Raw genomic sequence first — 19,545 nt, 5'->3', positions numbered from 1 at the left:
CTACGGTGGGCGGGTCACGTCATCAGGATTTCGGATAGCAACCCGACTAAAATGGTTCTCTAGAGTTATCCGACCGGTACAAGAAGACGTGGAGCGCAGCAAGCTAGGTGGGTCGACCAAGTGGAGGACGATCTGCGGACCCTACGCAGAGTGCGGAACTGGAGACAAACAGCCATGGACCGAGTGGAATGGAGGCGGCTACTATGTACAGCAGAGGCCACCCCGGCCTTAGCCTGATCGGTAAGGTAAGGTAAGTATTTAACCTTTTGTCCTATTCGACCTTTTGTACCATTCGACCTTTCGTTCATTCGACCTTTTGTTCTTTAGACCTTTTATCCATTCGACCTTTTGTTCTTCGACCTTTTGTCCTTCGACCTTTTGTCCTTTTGTCGTGATACAAACCTGTAACGCCTCCAAAACCCGTCGATAATCCTTTAAAACTCTCTGTAATGCTTTCGAAAACCCCCTCAGAACCCCGACCTCACCCCCTTCCTCCTTGAGATCTCATGGTACCCCGCTGTAAACCCTTGGGACTCACTGAAACGTCTCTGCAACTTCCCTTTGTTCTCCCTCATAAACACCCTCTGGCCGCCGTTGCAATAGTAACCGTTATTATAAAAATTTCTCATGCACAATATGGGTTCTGAGTAGCTTTCCCTCTTTTTATGCAGGGCATAAAAAGGTGCATAAATTAAAAACACATAAAAATAACAAAATAACATGCACAAAAAGTGGTTTAATGTAATTAGAAATTCGTCAAGGAATGCCTTCAAAGGTATCTCCTGGAGTTCTTCCAGGTATCTCTCAGGGCTTTAGGAGTTCTTCAGAAATTCTCCAGGAATACCTCAGAAATTTATTGTGGGATTTCTGTAAAAAAATAATTCTACCAATACTGTGTCTACAATTTCTACACAGATTTTTAAAACTTTCCAAATTTCTCCAGTAAGCCCTCCGAAAATTCCTGAAGAAATTTTTCCGTGGAATTACTTAGAGATTTCTTCCGCATGTTTTTAATGACATTTTTGGAGGAATAAAGGAAGTATTTCAGAGAGTATACATGCATGGAAATGAAAAAAAAAAAAACAACAATACATATTATTTTTTTTATCATGAACATTTATTTTATTTATTTCATATAACTCTCTTCTATATGTGGCACTCATACTTTGAGTTGAAAAATGGTTTTTGATCTCAAGAGCTGGTGAGTAACTTGTAGTAACCTCGACTGGTTAGGTGTACTTTCCATACCGTTCCCTACAGCCTAAATCTCAATATTTCTCTCGATCCACTCGATGTACTTAGTAACATCGGTAAACACTGCCGGATCTCCCTTCGTTCCGCAAAAGCTACTTTTCCCGAAGCTAGAAATGCCGTACAGAATGTTGCACATGGCCATTGATCGACTCCTGAGGATCAGCAGTCCGCCGGAATCTGCCGCGCACACATCACGATCCCTACGGACTTCCGTACAGAGCTGCGTATCCCGAAGTTCCGTTCCAATCGTTTCCATGCAGCTTTTCCTATCCACGATGCTCAACTGGGTTTTGAATTTCTCGTGCATTACGGTACCGGATTCCGAGATTCCCCAACCGACGGATTTGACGCCCCATGCACCGGTAATGTTTCGAGTTCGATCAGATTCTTCAACGGGCAAACAGACAGGAGAAACATTTACGCTGTACTCGACATCCCTGTCAAGCCGAATCAACGCAATGTCATCGTGCTGGGCCTTACTTTGTGGGCTGTATCCGTCGTGAACGATGATTTTTTCGATGCCCACGGTTACGGGAGGTTCCTCGCACTGTTCGAACTCACAATCCAGAGCTGTATTGAGGTCGTGCTCACCCAGACGAACACCGACTCTGCAGGAGAAGAACTTGGGCAATGAGCAGAATCTGAAGGAGAGGTAAAACCAGAACTTACGCTTCCCAATCGTGACCGGATCTTGGCTGGACACAGTGTGCCGCGGTTAGTACGTATCTCGAATTAATCAACGTGCCTCCGCAGTGGTATCCTGTCTCGTTGCTTGTATTTTGCCGATATTCAACTATGGCGGTCCAAGGAAACTCACTTAAGAAAGCTCGTTGACCACCTAATAGTAAATCAGTTTCCCAAAGCCGCAACGTGGTGGCTTCGGAAGTTTCTCTATTGGACAGCAGACCTGAAATACAAAGAAATTAATAGGGAAATGGAAGCTCAGGTAAAACTTTATCTCCTGGGTTCCCATTAAAAATGCCACCCCGGCGAAGACTGGAGTTTGAGCCTAGCTATTTAGCACTGTAGTTGGAGGAAATGCCAATGCAGAACCCGTAGCATCCGGGAAGGTAAGCCCAATTCCCTGGGTTAATGGGTTGGTGTCAGGCCCTGCGAGAGCCAGCCATAAAAAGACTAGCACCGGAAAATCAACAAGAGAAGAATGCGAACCGATACCAATGGTGACGACCATAGCGACGAATAGGGACGTGCGATTGGAAGCTCGGTACGTAGAACTGCAGATCTCTCAACTTCATTGGGAGCACCCGCATACTCGCCGATATACCGAAGGGCCGCGGGTTCGAAATCGTAGCGCTGCAGGAGGTGTGTTGGGCACGATCTATGGTGCGAACGTTTAGAGAACATCTTTCCCGGGAAGCTTACCAGACTGATAAGAGCAACAATGGACGGTGTACAAAACTGCGTAAGGGTTTCGGGTGAACTATCCAGTTCATTCGAATCTCGACGGGCACGACGACAAGATGATGGACTTTCCTGCCTAATATTCAACATCGCCCTGGAAGGTTTTATGCGACGAGCCAGGCTCAACAGTCTGGGTACGATCTTCATGAAATCCGGCCAATTTGTCTGTTTTGCGGATGACATGGATATTATTGCTAAAATATTTGGAACGGTGGCAGAATTGTACAGTGTACACCCGCTTGAAACCCGGCGGCGTGTAGGAGAACGGTGTGTAACAGAGAAGGATGAACCACGAGCTCGCTGCACTCTACGGTGAACTCAACATCCTGAAAGTGGCTGGAAAGCTGGACGGATACGGTATGCAGGGAATGTTGCAAGAATGCCGAACAACAACCCTGCAAAGTTGGTGTTTGCTAACCATCCGGTTGGTACAAGAAGGCTTGGAGCGCAGAGAGCACGATGGGTGGACCAGGTGGAGCGTGATCTAGCGAGAGTTGGGCGTGACCGAGATTGGAGAGCTGCGGCTACTAATCGAATAATATGGCAGCAAATTGTTGATTCAGTGTTATTATGAATTTGATGTTGAACTAAATAGATGAGATTAGGGAAATTTTCAGAAGAAATTTCATAGCTGAAAGGATTTTTAAAGATTTACTGAAGAAATTATTGGGTCTCCAGTTAGCCTAGTGGTTAAGGCTATAGATCGCCAATCCGGAGACGGTGGGTTCGATTCCCGATTCAAGTTGGTGAAATCTTCTCGGCTCCCTGGGCATAGTGTATCATTGTACTTGCTTCACAATATACAAATTCATGCAATGGTAGGCAAAGAAAGCCCTTCGATTAATAACTGTGGAAGTGCTCAAGGAATACTAAGTTGAACCGAGGCAGGCAAAGTCCCAGTAGGGACGTAGAGCCATAAAGAAGAGGAAGAAGAAGAAAAAAAGAACGTGTCTAAATAATTCCCAAACAAGTTTTACAAGAAATTACCAATGAAATGGTCGAAGGAATTCCCTAAAGATATGTGTTGGGTAAAATGTCCTAGGATGAAATAATAAAGGTGAATAACTGAGGAAATAAAAAAAAACCAAGAATAATTTCCAAAGAAATTGCCATAGGAAATCCCAAAAAAGTTGCCGTATGAATTTCCCTCGGAGTTGTCAAAAAAGAGAGAGGGGGTCAAAAACCCCAATTTAATCGTGACATACTTAATGGATGCTCCCCAAGGAACTCTCAAATAAATTTCCGAAGAGATTCCTAAAAAAAATCTCAAAGGGAATTACCAAAGGTATTTTCAAAAAAAAATGCCAAAAGAATTTTTGAAAAAGTTGTCGAAAATTGCCGATCAAACCACCAAACAAATTGCCGAATAAATCCCCAAAAAACTGCTTAAAGTATATCCATTTTTTCAAGGAATTTTTTGAAACAATACTGTATGAAATAATGAAAGAAATACTGGAGTCATTCTCATAGAGATTTTTGAAAAAAAAGAAATCAAAGTAAAAACTGAAAGAATTATCCAAGAAATTATCCACGAAATTATCAAATAAAGTTCTCCAAGAATTTCCTTACAAAATCTTGGAGGCTCGAAGACATTGTCGAATGAATTAACAAAGGGATTGCCGAAATAATATCTAAAAAAAATACCGAAGTAATTCCCATGAAAATCTCCGAAAAAGGTAAAAAAAAGTAACAGTACAAATACGAATGAATTTTCAAAAAAAAAACCTCAAAACTTCTAAAAAATATTAAAAAAAACTAAGAAATTTCCAAGAAACTTGCCGAAAGAATTCTTGAAAGGGTTTCCAATTAATTAGTCAAAAGATGCTTCAAACCTTCTCCTAATTTGCCTTAGAAATTTCCAGATATGGAGCAAGATATGGAACAGGCCGTTAGGCCGAAAGGGTCGTTAGACCGAAAGGGTCCCTCAGAATTTTCACCATTAACCTTTATCCAGCCAACATACATTTTCCACCTTCGAGAAAGCACAAAAATGGTCATAACTTTTTTGTTTTTCGATGGATTTTGATAAAATTTTCACATCTTTCCGAAAAACTCTTCTAGTTTATGATGCCGGGGACATGGGTTCCTGGTCCACATGGTTCCGGAGTTATTCCGGATTGTCTTGGGGTACCAAAATTGGCCACATACTTTGCGCAACGTATATCTCAAGATCCCGATGAGGTAGAAGTATAGTATCTTCGGCGAATTTGTTCAGCAGGTTAAGAACTAACTGGCAACGGCGACTTTGGTTCGCGATTCGGCCGCTAGGCGGCGCCAGTGTCAAAAATGTTCGGACCCTCATATCTGAGAAACCTGATAAGGGGCTGTCCATTAATTACGTAAGGGTTTATAGAGGGAGGGGAGGTTTGAAAAATCTTACGAGCCATACAAAAATGTTTGGGCTCTCATACAAAAAATCTTACAAGGGGAGGGTGGGGGTGTCGAAAAATCGTAAAAAATCCCTTACGTAATTAATGGACAGCCCCTAAGATAGAATGATGCTGTCTTTGGCAAAGTTCTTCAGCAAGGTCAGAACTAACTGATAGTAAAGTCTTTGGTTTGGGATTTATCCGCTAGGTGGTGCATTGTGTCTGAAAAATTCAAACACGTTTATCTCGATACCCTTATGAGGTACAATCTTGCGGTTTTCAGCAAAGTTGTTCAGTAGGCTAAGAACTATCTGGCAATGGCATGTTTGGTTTGAGAATCGTCCGCTAGGTGGCGCCATGGTCAAAAATCTTCAAACTTCTATATCTCAGAATCCTGATAAGATAGAATGATGCCGTCTTCAACAAAGTTCTTCAGCAAGCTAAAAACTGTCTGATAGTTGAGTCTTTGATTCGCGATTTATTCGCTAGGTTATTCGCTACACCGTCTTTGACTCCCTTCAGACAAATTTTGTCACCCCACAATTTTGCTCCGTTTTTTTCTTCCGGGAATTTCTACAGGAACTCTTCCGGGTATTTTTCCAGGAATTTCTCCGGGAATTTCTCTAGGAACTCTGGAAATGTCTCCGGGAATTGTTCTGGATTTTTTTTTCAGGATATTCTCTAGGACCCACATCAGGAACTCCTGCGGAGATTTCTTCAGGAAATCCTTCGATAATTTCCCCAGGAATTCTTCTGGGAGTTTTTCCAGGAATTCCTCCGGATTTCCTCGGAGAATTTTACCAGGAATACTTCCATGATCCGAGATTTTGCTCAGGAATTCTTTCAAGAATTTCTCCGGGCTGGATTTCTCCGAGAATTTTTCTAGGAGTTCCTTCAGGAATATCTCCGGGAATTCCTTCTGAAATTTATTCAGAAATTGTCCAGGAAATCCTCTAGAAATGATTGCACTGATCCATACTCTACATGTGTACGAAAACCGTTTTTGAAAATATTGCTTCGTTATTTCTTAAAAAATTAAAAACTGAAAAAATGAGGAAATGCTTCCAGTTTTGGCTTAACCACTAGGCTAACTGGAGACCCGCAAAAGTATTTCTTTTGAATTGTTTTCCCCTGGACCTGCCATGGAAAGTACCAGAGAAGTTTTCAATAAAAATCTAAATGAATTTGCGGACAAATTGCTGGAATACTGTCCACAGAATCAGAAAGCATATCTTAAAGGGTGTCGGGAGAGACTTTCTTGAACATTACCTGCATGATTTCCAAGACAAGTACCTAAGAAATTTCCAATGTGATACACACAAAATTCCCGAGAAATTTTTGACAAAATTTCTGATATTATTCATAAAGGATTTTCCAAACGAATTCGAACAGAAATCGCCAAAGATATTTTCAGGAAAATTTTTAGAAGAAATTTCTTGAGATAATCTCCAAAAAGATTAGTTGTCAGGATTTTATGAAAGGTTTACCATAGAAATTACAGAAAGAATAGTCTTAGGAACACAAACAAGTTTTCCATGCAATTATCAATGAAATGGTCGAAACAATTTCGAAAAGACATCCTACAAAAAACCCGAAAAAAAATAATAAATTGATTTCCAACAAAATTATCGAAAAAAATGCAAAAATACCCAAAGCAATTGCCATAAGAATTCTACGACGAATTGTCGGATGGGTTGATAAAGAGTGAACCGAATATCTGAAAAAAATTAACGAAGAAATTTCGGAACAACAGGAACTCTCAAAGGAAATGCCGTATGAATTTCGCTGGCGAATGAACAGAACAATTTCTAAGAAATTTTCAAAAGGCATTTCTAGAAAAAAAAAACAAAGAAATTTTCAAAGTAATTGCCAAGGGAGTTCTTGATGAAGTTTCAAATCAATTTGCGCCAAAAATAAAAAAAATATTCAAAAATTTCAGAGAGAATTTTTAAATGAATTTCCTAAGCAATTGTTGGAAGACTTTCCTGAAAAATTTCCGAATAAACTTTAGGAAAAATTTCCATAGGAATTCGTGCTTGAATTCCAAGAAAAAAAATAAATGCTACTTCTGATAGTTTTTCCTGAAGAACAGCAGCTGTTCTTCTTCTTGGGGTTACGTTCCCACTGGGACTACACCTGCTACACAGCTTAGTACTCAATGAAAACTTTCACAGTTATTGACTGAGAGCTTCCTCTGCCAATGACCATTTTGCATGTTTATATGGTGTGGCAGGCACGAAGATTCTCTACAAATGCTCATGGGAGTCAAAGAAATTTCTATTACGACAAGTGACGAACTATCACAATTGTGCTGTTGAGCGGTAACAGTTTTGCATATTTTTCATCTGCTTAGACTTTGTTTTATGTGATATAAACTGTTTCAATATTTCAGCCATTATTTATACTTGTATGTTTGCCAACAAACTTTTGTTTACATTTTGTTACCGACAGGTAACATTTTGTGTTATTGTGAGTGCGAGCTTGTAGAGATGATTTTTGTAAGATAGGTCAACCTCAACGGTTTATTTGAATCTGGCTGTGGGTGGCCAATACAATAAAAACGCACCGCTCGTGGGTGAGCGATCTTCGCGGGCGAAAAGTTATGAGAGTCACCTGAAGCACCAGGAAACGGGAAAACGCAGGTTGCTATGGGTGACCGATCACGAGTGGGCGACCGAGAATACGAGCGGAGCGGAGAGTAGCGAGCAGTTAGTTGGCAACTCCGAAAGCGAAACGATCGCCCATTCCGTCGAGCAACAATTTGGTTAGCATAGTTTTTTTCGTTGTGGAACGTTGTGCGTGACCACCATTCATCTGGACGCTGTGGGTCACCACGAGGAAAGCAGCTTTGGAGGATCCTCGTTTGTCCAACCTGCCGGGTTACAGTCCCTGGCGAGACCTCGTAGCCCCAGAAGCCGTTTTGTAGCCAAGATAGCCGTGGATACCTCCGCCTTTAGTCCAAGTTCGCATTGGCCACCGCCGCCGCACTGCCGCCGCCAATCGTTGCGGCCACCGCCGTCTTTCTCGCTGTGGCCAGCGCCGACCCTAGTCGCGGCCAACGCCACGCGGTTTTCTGCACTTCGCGCCAACAAAGGCGCTGTCCATAAACTACGTATACTTTTTTTCGGCCATCTCAGACCCCCCCTCCCCCCTCGTAGACTTTTGTTCATACAAAATTTTCGAAATTTGTATGGAGCGTAGACTTTGGCCAGACCCCCCCGTCCCCCCCTAAGAGTCTACGTAGTTTATGGACAGGCCCAAAGCCGATTTTTGTCGCGGCCACTGCCGCCGTTCTCTACGACTGCCGCAACCAATCGTCGCGGCCACCGCCGTTTTCCTCTGCGGCCGCCGCCGCCGTTACCACGATCAACGTTGCTTTGCGCTGCTCTACGCGGCGGCCAACTTCCAACCTCGTCGCGGCCACACCGCCCTCGTTGGCGCTCACTGTCACCGATCCCCATCGGCCATCGCCATTTGCCTTCGTTGCGGTGCCCGCGGCCTTCCGTCGCGGCCTCAGCCGCCACTCGTCGCGGCGACCGCCTTCACTGTGATCCCCGCCCATTGTCGTCGATTGTTGCTGCGGGGACGTCATCCAACTTGGCGGCCTACGCCGTCCTTCACTGCGGTCACCGTCACTCCACGCAGCGCTTCACCGCGGTCAACGCCGCTCCACGCTGCCACCAACGCCACCCCATATCAGCCCGAACAATTTAGCCACCCCCGCCTGTAAGTAACCGAATAAAAGTATTTTTGTACCGTATGTTTCTAGCTATAGGACCTCGCATTCCGAAGACTTCCCCGCGCCAAACGCCCTGAGACCCGGGACCAAAAGAGGTCGTGTTTGCCCACTCCAATCGCCTGCCGCGGCTCAGACCAGCAGACGGGAGCTTGTGCCTGTTCCCTTCAGGAACAGAGCGGTCCCGGGGCCGAAAAATTAGAGTCTTACAATTTTAACCACAACAAGTTAAACAACAAAATGGCGAAAACCGTAAAACATAAAAAAGTTATCTGTCACATATTGTTTATTTCCGATTTATCTAGGTGGTCAAAGCTAGAAATGGATAGATAAAAAGTAGTTCTCTCAAATGAGAAAAAATAGTTTTTGAATTGTTGAAAAATCTAAGATTTCTGGAGAGCCAAAATTGAGCTATTCGTATATAGATTTCACTTTTTTGCGCTCCGTCCCGCAAGGGTTGACGAATCGCTGAAGGAATTCTCGAAGAAACTTTTGAAGAAATTTAGAAGAATATCAGAGTTAATTCCAGAAATAATTGCTGAAATAATTCCCTATAAAATAAAACAAATAACCTTATAAATAATCTTATAAAAATTAGCAACCCAACTCCTTAATCATTAATGAAAGAAGCTTCCCATGTAATTGCCAAAGAATTGCCGAAGAATTTCCGAATGAATTTCCAACAAAATTTCAATTATCATTCCTGAAATATTATAAAAATAATCCCTACAGATATTGTCAAAGAAATGATTGAGAATATAGTACAGAGATAATTTTTCGCAGACTGCTGACAGAAATTCCCCCAAAATCTCAAAAGAGACTCCTCGAGAATACTGAAAGGAGTTCCTCTAGAACTATGATTTAATCAGATTTATTCAGAATGCTGAAAATTATTACAACAGAATGCTGAGTGACATTACCCAGAAAAGAAAGCATGACTTTAACGGTATCTTGGTTGGAATTCTCTCTGAATTCTATTAAGGATTTTCCTAGAACCCTGAAAGAGATTACTTCCCAGACAACCAGTAATAGTATAAAATATTACATAGAATGATAAAGTGGAGGCCATATGCGCGCATGCCTCCATTGAGACGCATGTAAAATGTATGCATATCGCCTCCACTTTATCATCTTATGCACAACTTATACGATCACTGGTTGACTGGGTCCATATCTATGAGGCGGATTGTCTCAGAGTCCCGAGAAAAAATCTCCCATAATCCTGTGATAGATTGTTTCAGAATCCTAAGAGAAGCTTTCCCTTGAGATTATCCCAAAATGTACCTGAATCTTAAGATGAATTCTTCCAGAATCCTGAGAGAAATTCCAAGAACGGTACTTTCACATTCTTGAGATAAATTCATTTAGAATACTAAGTGAGTTTCTTACAAAAAAAAAGATTTTCGGAATTCTCAGATGAACTCCCCAAGAAACTTAACAGAAATGACCCAGAATCCTGAAAAGAGTAGCTTAGAACCCTAAGAAGGATTACTCCAGAAAGGTTACCTCATAAATACTGAGATTTCCAAAGGAACCTGAGATATACTCTCACAGAATTCTGGCATATAGAACTCCCCCGGAGTCCTGAGAAGAATTCCACCAGAATCTGTTTAATCTTCGTCGTGCATTGGGGTCATTATGACCCCTAAAAGTGCACTACGCCAGTGAGGTGAGCGCAAGCTAATGCACAAAGAAGGTTAAGTATTATCCCAGAATTCCCCTAAAATCCTGGGTGGAATCCTTTACAATGCATGAAAGCTAATCCCCAGAATTCTACGAGTGATTCCCCCAGAATCCTGAGAGGGATCATAAGAGGGGTTCTTCCAGATTCATAAGAGAAATATATCTGGAAATCTAAGGAGGATTTTTCCGAAAATCTTGTCCGTTCACGGACACTTTATGATAAGGGCAATCCTCTCGGTTGGTGGATTCCTGCTGGGGCGGCCAATTCCTCTTCGGAATGCCAGGGGTGAGTGGCCAGTTCCTTCTTCAGGAAGTTAGTTTTTGTTAGAACATGAATGGGAAATGGAATGGAACTATGCAAAGAGGATGAACAGCGGAGAGAGAACGGCAACTGTACACACCAGGGTTGAAACGCTGCACACCGTTCGTGTTGTGCGCGAACAAATCTGATAAGGTTTCTCTCTGGAAGGGATTACCAAAACTTCTAGAATGGACATCCCCAGCATCTTGAGAAGGATTCTTTGGAATTCTGAGAGGTATTCTCACATAAAACAGAAAAAAATTCCGCAGATTCCTGAAAGACATTCCTCCAGAATCTTTAAAAGGCCTCCCTTAAATTGCTGAAAGGGATTGTCCCAGAACTCTGAGAGTGATTCCTCTAGAATACTTTAAATTATAACACCGGAATCTCAGAAGAATCTTCCCATAATCTTGTCAAGGATTTTCCCTAATTAATGAGAGGGATTCTCCCAGAATCCTGAAAGGAATTTCTGAGAGCAACTGCTCCTGAATGCAGAAAACAGAATTTTACTGGGATTCTCGTAGAATGCTGATAATTCTGGTAGAAATATAGCCCCAGAGTCCCAAGGATTTCTCCAGAATCATGAGACCAATTTCCTCAAAATTCCCCAAAATCCTGACGATGATTACCCCAGAAAGCCGAATTTTAAGAGAATCTTGGGTAGAGTACCCGCAGAATACTTAGTGACATTCCATCAGTATCTTAAAAAAATAATGCTTAGAAATATATTCCCCCGAATTCTGAGAGGAATTTCGCCACAATTCTGAGAATGAGAGCATGATTCTCCAAGAAGTCTGAGAGGAGTTCCTGAGAATGCTGAGAAAGATTTTTTTTCAGAATTCTGATTGGGATCCCAAGTGAGGGTCTTCCAGAATCCTTAGAGGAATCAATCCAAATCATCCCATGGATCATCCTGAAATTTCTTAGAATCCTGATAGGGATTTCACCCTTGGTAGGGAACCCTGGTAGGAAATACCCCAAAAGCCTGAAATAAATTCCCATAGAATCCAGAGATTCCCTAGAATTCTTATAGGTATTCCCCTATAATACTGCTGAGAATAATTCCTCCAGAATTTATAAAGGGACTATTCTATAATTCTGAGGATTACTTTAAAATTCTGTGAGAGATTCCTTCAAAATGCTGTAAATTATCAAACCAGCATCCTGCTGAAAAACCTTATCCCAGAAAAGACAAAGACTCTTCCAATAGGAATTCTCCCTGAAATCTATTAAGGATTTCCCTAGAATCCAGTTTTCTGAGTTGGATTATCTCAAAATCTGAGGGTTCCCGAGATGGATTCTCTTGAAATTCTCAGAATCCTGAGAGAAGTTTTTCCTCGAGATTCTCCTAGAATGCTTAGACGGATATCCCCAGAACTCCCTGGCGGATTCTTCTAGAATACTGAGAGGCATTCTCCAAGAATCCTGAGACAAATTCTCCTGCAGTATTGAAAGACATCCTAATAGAATCCTGAAAGAGATTGTCCCAGAACGTTTAGAGGGATCCTCCTAATAATGTGAAATTCATCTAGAATCCTGAGAGGGATTCTAAAAAAAATGTTCGGAATCCAGAGATGAACTGACCTAGCATACAGAAAAGGATACGCTAGAACCCTGAAAGGGACTCTCCAGACCATTTGAAGGATTCCTCCAGAATCCTGAGAAAGATTCACTTAGAATCCTGGTATGGATTGCCCAAGAAACCTGAGACATAAATACAGGTATGCCTCGATTTAGTGGACCCTAGATTATATAGACCCTCGATTTTATGTACATACATTTTACTTCGTTTTTTTTATAGTTAAATTCTACAGTGCATTCTAAAAAAAAGTAATACAATATTTTTGAATCGGAACAAAAATCGAATGTGAAAAATCGATTCAATCGATTTCGTGGGGCTTCAACATCGATTCAAAAAATCGATAATTCGGAACAAAAACATCGAGGTTGCGAACATCGATTCAAAATTGCCCAACGCTATTGCAAACGCCATTTTTCCCATCCCTCGTATTTCAAATTATTTGCAAACGTTTCCCGTTAAGGCGAAACTGGAAGCATTTTCTTATTTTTTTCGGTTTTTGATTTTTTCTTAAATAGCGAAGCAATATTTTCAAAATCGGTTTTCGTACACATGTAGAGTATGGATCAAGGAATCTTCTGATTTTTTTTTGAGGTGAAAAATGTTTTCCATTTTTGCAGAAACCATTTTTTTGTAAAATTTTGTTCAAAAATGGGTTTTGGCAAAAACGAAAAACATTTTCCACTACAAAAAAAATCAGAAGATACCGTGATCCATACTCTACATGTGTACGAAAACAGATTTTGAAAACATTGCTTCGTTATTAAATAAAAAATCAAAAACCAAAAAGTGAGGAAATGCTTCCAGTTTCGCCTTAAGAGGGTAGTCAGTTGTACCTGTTAAGCTGCCATTAGACTGTTTGCCCTCATGCCAAATATTTGCCATTGAAGTCCGACATGGTTGAATCATGTTAAAATATGCTTTCTATTCATGCAAATAGTTTGAAAATTGTTTAACTGCAACGTAATATATTAGATTTTTTGTAAATTATATAATTTTAACCCTCCCTGTGCGTTGGGCTCATTTTTTAAGTTGACCGTACACTACGTCAGTGAACTGAAGGTTAAAAACAGTGAAGCCCGATTTTAACATCTCGATCAGGATTAACCAAGGGTTTAACTCAAAAACTCTAAGGAAATTCCCTCAGAAATTACATAAGCATTGCCAACGAAAGTATTCAAAAGATGCCCAAAAATTCCCAAAGAAATAACCAAACGAACTCTCCGGATAATGGTCGGTTGGAATGATTAAACAAAATTGTCAAATGAATATAAAAACATAAATCACAAAGTATTTTTCAAAAAAAAGGTCGAAGAAATTTTCAAATAAACTGCCAAAGAAAAGTCTACAAAAACGACCATATGATTTTCCAAAAAAAAAGCCGAAGGAAACTTCGAAGAAATACTCAATTTCTTAGGAAAAATCCAGAAAATTCTCAAAGAATTTAAAAGAATATTTTGAATGAATTCCTGAAGAAATATTCTCAGAAATTACCGAACTTGCCACCAAATCAACGTCTTTTAGGGGGCCGGTTCCAGAGGCACGTTAACCTTTATTTGGGACATTTGTAAATAAGATAAATGTGTTAAGGAGTCGTTAAAACGTTGCCTAAAGTACGTATTTCTAAACATTTTTTTATGATCCAAAACAAAAAATAGGCGTAGAAATTTTCAGAAAAATATTAAAAAATTTCTGGAAAATTCCCAAAGATATTACTGAAAAAATTCTCAAAAAAATGCTCACAAATTCATAAAAAATAAATTCTCAAAGAAATCTCAAGCGAAGGTAGTGAGTCTGGACTAGCTCAATTTTATTTTTATTTTTTTACCTAAATGGACTTCAAAGTTGCAGAGAAGGCTAAGAGATTCAATAGTTTCAGAACTTCCTTTCAGATGCATTACAAGGAGCTTCAGGATGGTTTTTGGTGCTTTACAGGGGACCTATGGGGGTTACGGAGTCATTGTAGGACATTTCAGTCGATTTCTAGGTGGTTACATGGGGTTCCAAGAGGTTTTCGGAAGCATTTCTGGAAGTTTCAGAAGACTTTTAAAGGGTTCAAGAGGAAAAAAATGTGAAAGAATTTACCAAATAAATTGTCAAAACAATAAATTCCGAGTAAACCAATAGAAATCTGAGAAGGCAATTTTTCCCAATGTTCAATTGCATGTACAACAACTTCACCCCAAGGTGTGTTTTATTTTTTTTAAGTTATTTCACATTATGTTGATATTTATTGAACAAAATATTGACATATGTGTTGGTGGTCTACTCAGTACTAGTTTTACAAAATTTTGTTGGCAATATTTGAATTAAATCTTATGTTATCCTTAAAGGACCCCTATAGCCACAACTGTGAAGGCGTGTGTATTCAGCATGGCCATGCAGAGGGTGACGGGTTCGATTACCGGTCGGTGCAGGAACTTATCGTAAAGGAAGTTTCCTTGTCTTCCTTGGGCACAGCGTGTCTTCGTGCCTGCCACACGATATACACATGCAAAATGGTCATTGGCAGAAGAAGCTCGCAGTTAACCCTAAAAGGGATACCTTCATGGCCTTAGTTTCGTCACCTCGCTGAGTGTGTTCCATCAAAGACGAGCTCTGAAAGGCGCCTGGGGTCCAATGGACCCCAGGTATCCCTTTTAGGGTTAATAACTGTGGATGTACTCATAGAGCACTACGATAAGAAACCTCAATGAGGACGTTACACCAAAAAAAAGAAGAAGAAGAAGAAGATATCCGCGAAATTTGTTAAATCCCTTAAGAATGTGATGACTTCGATCCCGTATTAGGTGCGCACAGAATACTCACCGACACCACTGCCTTGCCAGTATTCGACACCGAGCATACACTTTGCTTCAGAAGCCACTTATTCTCATAAGATAATGGGCCCTGGCGTGCCAATTCTACCACATAAGAACACCTATGGGCTGGTATACACTGTCCTGGTTTCCCCGTTGGGTCAGTACAATGTCTTGTTTCTCCTGTAAGTTTCAAAAGCACCGTAACAAATACCTGGTTTTAGTTTCTACCTTATCACTAAGATGTTTACATACCTGAACAAAATCCCTGCCATAGAACACTTCCTAACGCAATCAGAATAACAAGCCAATCAAAAGATCGCTCCATGATTAATTCAATGTTGTTATTATTTTCGCGATACAGTTCTTGTACGATGCAATCTGGCGACTGATTGAACGGATTGTAGGTTGATCGTTTTATATACGTCGGATTCAAAGAAATGTTTACTGTGGGTTTTCGGGTTATTCCCGCCAACATCTAACATCTATCAGTAGCTACTAGCACAACATATTATACTTCAATGGTGGATAATACCGTTTAGTAAGCCGCTTGAAATATTCCCCTGTATGCCTAAATTACTAATGAAATGGGTTACTGCTAACAAAGGCAGACGTACCTTCGTATGGTAAGAGGGAGGGGGCAAGATGGGTCACCTAAGAAATGGATTCCTATAACTTTCTGAATATCAATTGCATTTCTCTGTTTTCTACTACAACTCTCAGCTCCGATATAAGATGATAGAATGGTCATAAAGTATGGAACCAGACCAAGTAACCAAAAGTCCAGATAAGAGGGAACTTTATAAGCTAAGCAGCTTGTTATATACCGCAGGCATCTTTTGATGAAGACCTGCAGCCGTTGAGTGTCGTCCACTGATACACACTAAGTTTCACTGGCAGTGGTGTACAGCAGCACAGATAGCACGTTCGAGTTGACATCCTTACCAAACTCCAGCAACGACCCGGATGCAATCGGACAAGACACCGTTGTGCAGTACTCTGCACGAAAATGCCCTGTACTGTGCTTCAATGAGGCCATCGATTTTCTCAGGAACACCCTTGCGCCTGAGGGCTTCCTACATATTTTCATGATTGAGACGCTCGAAAGCTTTTTCGCAATCAATGAACAACAGGTAGAGAGATTCTTGAAATTCATTGATTTGTTCCAGGATGATACGGAGCGTGACAATATGGTCCACATAAGATCGTCCGGCACGGAATCTTGCTTACTGCCGTCGGAGAGTTGCGTTATTCTTCTCCTGTATACGGTTAAGGGTCACTTTGCAGAGGTACCTGTATTAAAACGCCTTGCATCCAGTCGGCCGGAAATGTCGCGGTTTCCCATATGTTGCAGAATATTCCTGCACTGATGGAGCTTCAATGTTGATACGGGTAATGCGTCGAACCCTTGGCGGATCATATTGATGTGTTGATGGCGTGGCCGATACTTGAAAAAGATTTCCAAATTGATCAAGCAAGTATTTCAACTGGTCAATAACTGTCCAAATGTGTTCTTTACGGACATCGTAGCATTTATCTTAGTCTCACTAAGGTGACGTGAAGCATCGTAGAGGAGAAGGATGTCATTGGTATTTGCGGCTTTCTCGTCTTTGTCGGCTAGCGAGTCGCCCACGCTCTATTGTCCCGTCTACATGGGCATTTCACTTCCTTCTCGAAAGCCGGAATAGCGCTGACGAGCTACGGCTTTGGCTCTTCGTGTTTTCGCTCGCTCTATCGCGGCTTTGGCGTTCCTTCACTGCTCTATCTTCCTCCAGGTGCTGTCTGTGATTCACTGCTTTTTCCGGGAGCGTAGCTAACTTAAATTATTCTCGCCGGTGGCGATGAAGGCGTTCTTGATGGCACTCCATTAATCTTCTGCACTTCTAGCTCTTCGACGTAGGACATTTTCACTGCAGCGTCTTCCAGTCGGCGTGTGCTGAACCGTCGCCCGATGTTCTCCTTCTGTTGATGGATCCGAGCGATGCGCAGCCACATCTCGCCGATTAAGACATGATGATCGGACGCAATGTCGGTGCTATGTTTGTTCCGCACATCAAGAAAGATCCGTCCCTATGTGAGGCAGATGCAGATGTGGTCGATTTGATGTACCGTTACACAATCACCATGATACCCATGCCACTTTGTGCACTGGTCGATGAGGAAAGAGCGATCCCCCAATCACCATGTCGTTGTTGCCACAAAACTTTGCAAACAGCTCTCCGTTCTCGCGCATTTCTCCGAGACCATGGCGACCCATGACGTGCTAATAGTCCGATCGAGTTTTCCGAACAAACCTTCGCGTTGAAGTCGCCCATAAGGATCACCTAGCGGAATCTTGTCCAGTTGGCTGTGGCAGTAAAGTTCTCTTTGCCTTGCATTTTGGCAGCATCGGTTGGTGCGTATCATTGGATCAAGGTAAGGTTTCGAACTCGTGTTCTGAATCCGGCTACAATTATCCTCTCATTAGGCACGATAAAGGCTGGGTATGCTGCGCAATTAAGATCCCGTTGTGATCCACTAGCCTCTGCCCAGCAACTCCTATCCCTACCTCCTCGTGGTACCGACCGGAAATTATGAGCAACCTTAGGGAAGATCGGGTAACCAACTCCGGTTAGAACTTTGGTCATAAACTGACAGTTAAGGGCGGGGGGTTTTCTTCGGCAAACCTGAGCGTCTGTTCTCCAGGAGGAGCGGCTCACAACAGTGTCTGATCCCCATGTCAGGGGCGGCTGATCTACGTCCGAGTGCCAGGGAAGGACTCTAAGCTCAACTGTGCACTATGGTACTCCGGGTTGGTGTCAGGCCCTTCGAGCCAGCCGTAAAAAAAAACAATTTTAACGGAAAATCAGCAACAGAATAATACGAACTGAGATCAACGGCAACGACCCCAGCGAACAAAAAGGACTTGCGATTGGAAACTCGGTACGTGGAACTGCCGATCTCTCAACTTCATTGGGAGCACCCCGCATACTCGCCGATCTACTGCGGCTGCGGGTTCAGCATCGTAGCGCTGAAGGAGGTGTTGGACAGGATTCATGGTGCGAACGTTTAGAGGTAAACATACCATCTACCAGAGCTGCGGCAACACACGCGAGCTGGGAACAGCTTTCATCGTGATGGGTGATATGCAGAGGCGCGTGATCGGTTGGTGGCCGACCGACGAAAGAATGTGCAGATGCAGGTTGAGAATCAAGGGCCGATTCTTCAACGTCAGCATAATAAACGTGCACAGCCCATACTCCGGAAGCACTGATGATGACAAGGACGCATTTTACGCGCAGCTCGAACGCGAGTACGACCGCTGCCCAAGCCACGACGTCAAGATCATCATAGGAGATTTAAACGCTCAGGTAGGCCAGGAGGAGGAATTTAGACCGACGATTGGTAAGTTCAGCGCCCACCAGTAGACGAACGAAAACGGCCTACGTCTTATTGATTTCGCCGCCTCCAAAAATATCACAGCCACCCTTATCGTTACACCTGGATATCACCACAGCAGACGGAATCTCAAATCGACCACGTTCTGATTGACGGACGGCACTTTTCCGACATTATCGACGTCAGGACCTATCGTGGCGCCAATATCGACTCCGACCACTATTTGGTGATGGTCAAACTGCGCCCAAAACTCTCCGTCATCAACAATGTACGGTACCGGCGACCGCTACGGTTCAACCTAGAGCGACTGAAACAATCGGCTGTCGCCTCAGCATACGCGCAGAATCTCGAGGCCGCGTTGCCAGACGAGGGCGAGCTCGATGAAGCTCTTCTACAGGACTGCTGGAGTACAGTGAAATCAGCCATCAACGACGCAGCCGGGAGCACCATCGGGTACGTGGAACGAAATCGACGGAACAAATGATTCGACGAAGAGTGCAGAACGGTTTTGGAAAAAAAAACGCAACGAGGGCGGTAATGCTGCAGCAAGGGACTCGACAGAACGTGAAACGTTATAAACAGAAGCGGAAACAGCAGATCCGTTTCTTTCGGGAGAAAAAGCGAAACCTGGAAGAAGCGGAGTGCAAAGAAATGGAACTGCTGTGCCGTTCCCAAGAAACACAGGAGTTCTATTAGAAGCTCAACGCATCCCGCAACGGCTTCGTGCCGCGAGCCGAAATATGCAGGGATGAAGACGGAGGTCTTTTGACGGACGGACGTGAGGTGATCGAAAAGTGGAAGCAGCACTTCGATCAGTACCTGAACGGCGTGGAGAACGTAGGCACGGGAGCCCACGGCAACGGAGGAAAATAAAATATTTCATCTTGGGTTTTTTTGATATTTTTTCCCTATTTTTCCATACAAATATCTAAAAAAGTCATTTTAAGGTCAATTTCGTCCCACATAAAAATGTATGGAAAAAAAACCCAAGATGGATTATTTTAAACTACACATTTTCTGAATCT

At 42.4% G+C, this 19,545-nt stretch overlaps 1 protein-coding gene across 1 annotated transcript; it reads right to left on the bottom strand.

Annotated features, from left to right (window-relative positions):
* Positions 1–1,105: 1,105 nt before the first annotated feature.
* Positions 1,106–15,549, bottom strand: LOC109416048 (CLIP domain-containing serine protease B4-like). Its single transcript, XM_062859779.1, has 4 exons — positions 15,398–15,549; positions 15,153–15,325; positions 1,924–2,161; positions 1,106–1,862 (listed from the first exon to the last, which is right to left on the bottom strand). The coding sequence occupies exons 2-4, from the start codon at positions 15,187–15,189 to the stop codon at positions 1,262–1,264; spliced, it is 876 nt and encodes a 291-aa protein (XP_062715763.1). The 5' UTR covers positions 15,190–15,325; positions 15,398–15,549; the 3' UTR covers positions 1,106–1,261.
* Positions 15,550–19,545: the final 3,996 nt, after the last annotated feature.

The sequence above is a fragment of the Aedes albopictus genome, chromosome 3 (genome assembly GCF_035046485.1).
Source record: "Aedes albopictus strain Foshan chromosome 3, AalbF5, whole genome shotgun sequence".
NCBI lineage: Eukaryota > Metazoa > Arthropoda > Insecta > Diptera > Culicidae > Aedes > Aedes albopictus.
The sequence above is the reverse complement of the archived record's forward strand: the minus strand, read 5'-3'. Positions and strand labels throughout refer to the sequence as shown.